General features: G+C 54.7%; 1 protein-coding gene across 1 annotated transcript; it reads right to left on the reverse strand.

The window, feature by feature from the left end:
- Positions 1–1,671: 1,671 nt before the first annotated feature.
- Positions 1,672–5,655, reverse strand: J7T55_014124 (uncharacterized protein; the record flags this gene model as incomplete). The annotated part of the gene is made up of 5 exons (XM_053132173.1): positions 1,672–3,237; positions 3,299–3,612; positions 3,668–3,943; positions 4,004–4,467; positions 4,526–5,655. The coding sequence occupies 5 exons, from the start codon at positions 5,653–5,655 to the stop codon at positions 1,672–1,674; spliced, it is 3,750 nt and encodes a 1,249-aa protein (XP_052989725.1).
- Between the last annotated feature and the right edge of the window lie 2,435 nt (positions 5,656–8,090).

Consider the following 8,090-nt stretch of genomic DNA (forward strand, 5'->3'; position numbering starts at 1 on the left):
CCACCAGCGCAATGATTGGAGAAATTAATAGAATTTGCTAGAAATGAATTGTTCAATTCCTACTCTCGATCGTCTGTATCAATAAGAGGCGTGTGCGCGCACAACTTTGGATGTCTCGCTGTACGCACTATTACTGGACCGGCGAGGTACATACCAGATTGTTGAATAGGCAGGCCTGGGTATTATGGTCCCCGTGTGTGTAGAGATTGATGGTAGCAAGTTGTCAGTTGTTTCCACAGAGCACTTCTATCTTTATTTTTCCCGAACCAAGGACGACTCAGTCCAGAATGTAGAGTACTCAAAGAAATCAGGCGAAACCGCCCGAGTGGGCCAAATGTGGACTGCATACATACTACTCATGACACTGGAGTACAGCAACTGGCATGGGAAGGGTTAAAGACCTGACCAATATGACCTATCTACACTTGTCTCATCAAAAACGATCTTTCAAATTGCAAGATGTTCTTCCACTTGGGACGCAGAAACTGTTGTTTTCAGTGCTTCCCGATCATAAATATAATCCTTATGACTTCCTGGAGAGAGATACTCGCCCATGAAAATGTTTCAGTGCAGAAGATACGGTTCTAGTTTGACATGTTTTCCATTTCATTTGACATATCTAATTCTTCGTTCGCAACCTTCCTTGGGAGCATTCGGTCGCGTTGTTCCCTTTCATATCTTGGTGTCACAACAAGACTCGGATTTTTAGTCTAAATTGAAATTAGAGGATTTGACTGATGCTTAACACGAAGTTATGTTTTCCATGTTAAATTAATGATAAGGTTTCCAGCAGCTGTTCGATTGTCCCAGGAAATTTTGTAAGTATAAGTGTTCAACAGGAGCCATCAACGTAAGTCACAGGTGACTAGATCTCATGTGTTGATATGTTCTCTTGAAACCGCCATCTACACTTTCTTACAGTTGTCGTTCGAGCAAACCTTCCTGACACTATTCAGACAAGAAGTACCTCGCAGAAATCCTATGTAAGATGACGGCCAGAAAAAAAGAATACCTCGACAACACAGGCTTCCACAATTTCTTCGCTCTATTTCTAACTGGCAGACATGAACCCAAGTACCAGAACATAACCCCCAGCTGGTCGAGCAAGGAGACTCACCGACCTCGGGAGGGCTGAATTAAGGTGGAAAGCGCGTCAACCCCCACGACGGACACATAACAATGTCAAGAACGGCCAAGCACCCAAGGACCGAGTATTGCTGAGGTACTAGCGAGAAGGAGAGGATCTCGTCGGTGTCCTCTGGGATCCTGCATGATGGTCAGAATGATGAACAGACATAGTTCCTGGCTGTTGATATAAGATGATGAATAGCACGAGGCCGTACGTAAGCCATGTATGTTGTTCCATCCTTTTTTCCGAAGACAATACACATGATAGCCAATCATATATGACAGCACTGTAGAGAGACAATTTGAATTCCTAAATCATGACATATCTAAAGGGTATCTCTAAATCCCGCACCATGAACCCAAATCAGGAGCAATTTTTACACCAATGAACGCCAATGCAATAAGCCAGCCATGAGATCCCACATGCATTACGCACCCAGCCATCTGTCCATCCACGTATTATAACATCCCGTCATTAAAGCAGTCATTAATTTCAGCCCTCGGAGCTGAAAACACACAAAGCCACACTACCAATCGAGTGACTTACTCCTCCATGTGAGCCTCCAGCCCACCAATAACCTTGAACCTGCTGCCGACAAAGTTCTGCCCTCCAAAAAAGGGCCCAACGTCAAACCCAGGCACTGCCCGGGGCGAGTTGCCCGAGATGGCCAGGCCCGAACCGCCAGGCGAGGCGTCCTTGGTCCTGTCTGGCAGCGACATCACCGTCGGCGGCGGCGTGCGCGGGCTGACGGGCATCTCGGGGCTCGCGCCGCCGGCGCTCCCCTCGTTGGGGCTCAGCCCGCCGGGCGGGGTCTCGAGGATGCCCTCGTCGCTGCCGACGTGGTACGGCGCGGCGACGTCGACGTCGATCTCGACGGCGTCGTAGCGCACCGTCGCGGGCGTCATCGCGCACGGCACCGGCACCGTGTGCAGGCGCATGGCCTTGCGCGCCTGCTGCTGCTGGTCGACGGGGGTGTTCATGAGGTCCGAGTCGAGGTCCAGATCCAGCAGCCGCGAGGGGCTGGGCGTGGCGGGCTGCAGCAGCTGCTGGTTCGCGATGGTCAGGTGCGGCGGCAGGCGGGACTGGTTGCTGTTGGGGATCTTGAGCTCCAGGCTCGGCCAGCCCTTGCCGCCGCCCGTCTCGGACGACTCCTCGTGGTCGATGACGAACGGCGAATTCAGCTCCAGCGCGAGCTGGTTGCGCTGCACCGTGTCCTTGAGCTCCTGCACCTGCTTCTCCAGCGCCCTGCGCAGCGCGTTCTCCTGCTCGTTCTGCGTCGCCATGGCCGCCTTGCTGACGCTGCTCTGCCTCCTCACGTCCGCGGACACGCGCCGCCAGACGCGGTCGTATTCCCGCTGCTCGAACGGGAACTCTACCACGCTCTTGTTGAGTTTGAGGCTCTTGGCCAGGAACTGAATGCTCGTCAAGTTCCAGCTGTTGTCCTGGCAGTCCACCATCCTGAGCGTGTTGTTCTGCCGGATCACGCTGCCCAGCGTGCCGACGTCGTCGTGGAGGTTCTGGTTGCGGATTCTCAGGTGCGTCAGGGTAGTGTTGAACGAGAGGCCCCGCAAGGCGCGAGCAAAGCCCTTGCCTAGCTGCCCCTCATCAAGCTTGCCGCTGTACCCGGAAAGGTCCAGGAATCTCACATTAGTGTTCCTCGCGAAGAAACTCTCCAGCGCCTCGCACACTTCGGCGCCACACGGGGCGTCGGCTGGTGGCATCGGCGCCGTCCCTGCCATGCTCAAAAACGAGATGTTCCGGTTCACCGACAGCGCCTTCATCAAGGCGACGAAGCTCGCCTCTTCCCGGAACTCGACCATGTCCATGTGCAAGCCGGCTGGTCCTGGCGTCGAGGAGATAGCCCGGCAGAGGTCCTCAATCCCATCCTCAAGCGGGTTGCCGCTGATGTGAAGGTGCGCGTTGGTGTGCTTGCCCAGGGCACGGATGAGGCGAGCTGCCTCGCGACCGTTGATGCTGCAGTTGTTAAGTGCGATTTTGCGGATGGTGCAGGCTGGGTTGATGGGGCTCTTGTTGCGGGAGTTGGGCTCGCAAGGAAGCGGCTTCTGCGCGAGGAATGCCTCTAGGACATGTAAGGTTGCGTCGTTCATCTGAGATGGTCAGCCAATTTGATCCCAAGATGAAAAGAAGGAATCTTAAGCTTTAACCTACCTTGAACTTCGACAGGTCCAGCTCCTCGAGGCTCTCAAAGCGTGAGAGTGTCTCGAAGGAGAACAAAGGACCGGGGATGTCACCCATCAGTATGCCTGAGACATTGAGCTTCCTTAGATCGTAGATGACCTGGAGCAAATTGGCTAGCACCGAAGCGTGGAGGCGACCGCGGTTGTCGGACACATCTAAATACTGCAAGGAGTGTCCTTGATGGAACAACACCTCGAAGATGTCTCGCAGTGCAAGGTCAGACAGACCGCATTGTGAGATGTCAAGACTCTGAATCTCAATGGTCTGGGCCATCAGTGCCTCAACTGTGCCATCTAGTCAGCAGAGCGTCGAAAGCGAGGCAGATGAGGGGGCACTTACTCAGAGCTTCAACATCTGCTGAGCGCAGGTAGTTCCCGCTCAGCAGCAGTCGGTTGCACTTTGTTAGACCCAGCTCCAGCAGGTTTAGTATGGGGAACAGGAAGGCGGGCCATTTGCCGGACGATGACATCTCCCTGCGAACAGAATTCTCGGGGAAACAGTTGGTGAATTCTATCTGGCGAACGGTCTCGGAGCAGAATGCTAGTCCATGCAGCTCTTGGTGCAGGAGTGAGCCAAATTTGACGGGACCAAGCTCGTCATCGTTGAGCGCGATGCCTGCCAATTGGTTAGCTCTGGATGGAAAGCTGTCAAATAAGGGTGTGGAAGGAGACTCACAGCTGCGGTTCATGTATGGGACAGACGGCCTCCCTTGGGGGTCGTTCTTGTCCCACAAGCCAGTGAGATCGACGCCATTGAACGAAATCGAGTTGAAGTATCCATTGTATCTCAAGGACCTCATGACTGCCAATAGCTGCAAGTTGGTGTATGTGTTTCCAGCCTTGGGCGGGAGCAGTCGGAACTCAGGGGCAAGTGCAGTCTTCCAGTTGATCTCCCACTCGACTGGCGAGCAGTGGTAGGCGACAAGGAATGCGTCCAAGGTCCGCCTGAGACCCCCATAATTGTCTCCAGGGATGAGCAGCTGCGGGTCCGCGAGCCCCGTTACCCGGAATACTTCCATGGTTTGCAGAGTTGTTGGCCAGCACGGCTTCAAAAACCTGTCTGCTTTCATAAAAGTGATGACGATCTGACGATAATATCTGCTGGCCAGCTCCAGTGTCACCGCTGGCTTGAATGGCTCACTGTGACGCATTAGAAGAGGTCTTGGCATGTCAATATCCACTGGGAGTCACCACTCACCGAAAACTCAGAACGAATCGCTCCTCGTGAACCATCCAATTTGCCCGGAAGGCCTCCAAGTTCACCAAGCCAAAGGATTGATACCTCAAGTCCAGCGGTGAGCCCGGTCCAGCCTCGGCAAGGTAACACAGGTTCCTGCCCACCGCTAGATACCACGAGGAACCGTCTTGGACCTTCCGTGTCCTATCCAGCTTGCTCGAGTGCGCATCATCTTTCACAGACGTCCTCCTAACAACGGGGAAAATCTCGGGCTTGCACGTCTTGAAGCCAGGTTCCTCCTCCGCAAAGACCTTGATGATCTCTGCCTCCACCTCCAACGGGACGAGTGATGCCTCCGGGAATTCGTGTACCTTCGCCTTGAGCTGCTGAGAAACTTTTGCCATATGTTCCGAACGCTCATTTGGGAGGCAGAAGAATATCTGGGTGCTGTTGTAGGCAGTCCTGGCGGAGCTGGACTTCCACCATATCTCGATACCGAAAGAGGGTCGTGAGCTCTCAGCGAGGAAGACCGACACGACCATGTGGATCGGGATGACAAGCATTGGCTCGGGCGGGGGAACCAAGCTGGTGTTCTCCTTGCCTGGGCTGATTTGAGGGAATGTCGTGAGAGCCTCGTTCTTCGTCTTCATCTTCACGATGTAGTCCTGCGTGACAACCAGATATGTTGGCTTGCTGCGGAGGACCTGGGGGTCCGCCTCGAGGGCGCAGTGGGCCTCGACCTTTTGTGTCTTCCAGTCAATGGCCGTCTTCCAATCGATTCCTACCGTCGAGGACCGGGACGAGCTGAATGACATCGAGTATGTTCGGGATATCCGGCTGGTCCCCGAGGACGTGATGGAGCTACGCCGTTGCATGCTGTCGAAAGAGGAGAACGACCCTCTTTGCTTGTGTAGGACCTTTCGTCCTGGTGAACCCAGAGTCGGGGCATCCTCCACCTCCAACAACGGTGCCGTGGATGCTCGGCTGAGGCTCCGCTTTACCGTAGTGAAGAAGTTGCTGTTTCTGTTCTCATGTATCGAGCTTGCTGGTGAGCTGCCGGCGGGACTGGAGCTTGTGGTTGTTGGCGAGTCGAGGGCCAAGCCTGGCAGCGACGGAGCTGAGCTCTGCCGCTTCCACTTCAGAAGATCCATGATGATTGCTTCCCCAAATTGCTTGCAGTTTTCTTTTTACAGTTGGTATCAAAGAGCCAAACCGAGAGGCTGGCAAAACTGCTCCCACTCAGAGCTATATCAGTCGAGCTCAGGTTGATTCTCGTAGGATTGACGTCAGCCTGGGTCCCGACCAGGTGCACCTCGTGGCCCGAGCCTCTGCAACAGGTACCCGGGCGGGTCGTGGGTCGTGTGTGCGGAAAATTAAAGTGATTAGAGGTGCCAAGTAGTTATGACAGCTGGGAGGGTGGATATCCAGAAGAGAGATTGGGATGATGTCGGTGCAGTCCGGGAGTCTCAAGAGATATCAGGGAGCTCTCTCTCTCTCTCTCTCTCTCTCTCTCTCTGTGTGTCTCTCTGCCTGGTGTACCACGCACGGAGAGGGAGTCCTAGGATCCACAGTTGATGGGAGAATATAGAAACAATGCAACGTTGAGGGAGTCAAGGGATTTGCACAAGGCAAGGAGTGATGCGTCTCGGAAGTGACGAAGCTGCCGAGGTGTGGGTAGTGCGAGGGAATAAGGCGATGTTGGCTGGGGGGCACCGCATTCAAGACCGAGCACTCTTGCTGTTGAGCCCACCGCCAACAAGCTCGTGAAGAGGCAGGCTAGAGGCGAGTCAAGACACGACGGCGCCTTCTCTCGCACCTCTTACACATGCACACACACTCCTCTCTCTCTGAACTCCCCGGGCCGTCGAGGCCACCGGAATCAGAAGCGCAGCAGACGGGCCATCCGACCACCTCTCCAAGGCGCGATCTGCTGGTCTCAGCTCCGACGGTGAGGGTGATCTGCGTGTGAGACAAAAGCTGTCTGCAGAAACCCCAGGCCACGGACCGGCAGTCAAGCTTGGGCGTACCGACGGCTCACCTCGGTACCTAAAGTCGACCCAGCTCGATCCGGCAGCTGCACAAGTTGAGAAATGAGACGGGACGTGCTTTGGTGCTCTGGGGGAGAGGAGAGAAGGGGGATCTCGTAGGAGCGAGGAGGAGCGGGATCTAAAACTGTAGCGGTGGCCAGATCCGCCGACCAAGTCTAGATACAACAGGTCGGTCTGCCTCCGAGCCGCAGCAAGAGAGTCTGTTGGTTGGTTCACACAAGACAGCAACAATAGTGGCGGCGGCAGCAGCAGCAGCAGCGAAGTTGATACTGCAGAAGATAATGGGTGCAAAACGGATCGGAGGGAGATTGAAAGCAGCTAGAGAATGCGGATGCTAAAGCGATGCAGACGCCAGAAAGATGGGATGGATGGATGGATAGCCGCACTACCTGCAATGGATGGAGGAACCTGAAAGTACAATACTGTACATTCACAAGGCAAGTTTAGGCAAGAAATGTCAATTTGGTACAGTAGGTAGAGGCAGACTGATCATCAACAGAAGAGAAGAGTGAGAAGGAGAGAGGGTCGCTCGCTTTTGCAGAATCGTCAGCATGGAAAAGTTGGATTCGCCATATCAGTCGACCATTGTCGATGGGCTCTTGTCGCCAGAATGCATCATATCAAGGATTGGGGCTGCAACTCAAGCAACCCAAGGCGGGAGTGCAGCGCACCTGGGGCGGGCGAAGCTGGGCTCTCAATGGCCTGACCGAGGGACAACCCAGCAGCGATGATGTTATCCACCCAGCTATCATCCTGTTTGCGGGCACGTCGACCATGCCGGCACGGGGGTCCATTGCCCAATGAGCTCATCGCCCAGGCCACCCCGGCCCGTATGACTGTACTGTGGTACCATATCGTGTGTGCAGATCCCCTCAAGGCACGGCCCAATCCCAGCCGGGTATTGTGGCGGGCCCTGGACGGTTTTGGGAGGATCCGAGGGACCTGTCGTGCGCCTCGCATGCACACCATGCCTCTCCACCTGGGAGGACACACCATCCATGATACGGGACACACGGGATGGCATCTACAGCACCTTACTAGCGACTTGTCGACTTCGTGTTGCACCGCCAACCATATCGTATAATTCGTCTCTTCTCTCTGTTGCCAGCCCGCCCAACCCTGTCTCGTGGCGTGAACGTCTTATTGTTGCCGCATTGGTCTTTGTCGTTGAAGCAATCATGACAGCACTAATATATTAAAAAAAGGGCCATGGCTCCACGGGCCACAAATGGGAAGACTAATGCCTCAACGACGACCAGCACACGTAATCCAGGCTCAATCATGATACAGCTCATAGACTGAGCTATCACCTTTCTCCATGTGGCTTTCCCCGTGCGACACGCCGGCCACCGAGCGAGCTGCGCAATGCAGTTCCACCGCAGTGCTCTAGTCCAGCTGAGGATCGTCGCGCGCCCTCAGGGTTCTCCCGTCCACGCCGCAAGAAGAGTGCTCAGGTACGGCCGCGTACCCGTGCTGTACCCTACTCTAGCCGTCACTCATTTGCTTCGAGTATAGTACAGGACTTTGCAAAAGTCAAA

Source organism: Diaporthe amygdali (genome assembly GCF_026229845.1).
Source record: "Diaporthe amygdali strain CAA958 chromosome Unknown NODE_30_length_622097_cov_64_914702, whole genome shotgun sequence".
In the NCBI taxonomy this organism is placed as follows: domain Eukaryota; kingdom Fungi; phylum Ascomycota; class Sordariomycetes; order Diaporthales; family Diaporthaceae; genus Diaporthe; species Diaporthe amygdali.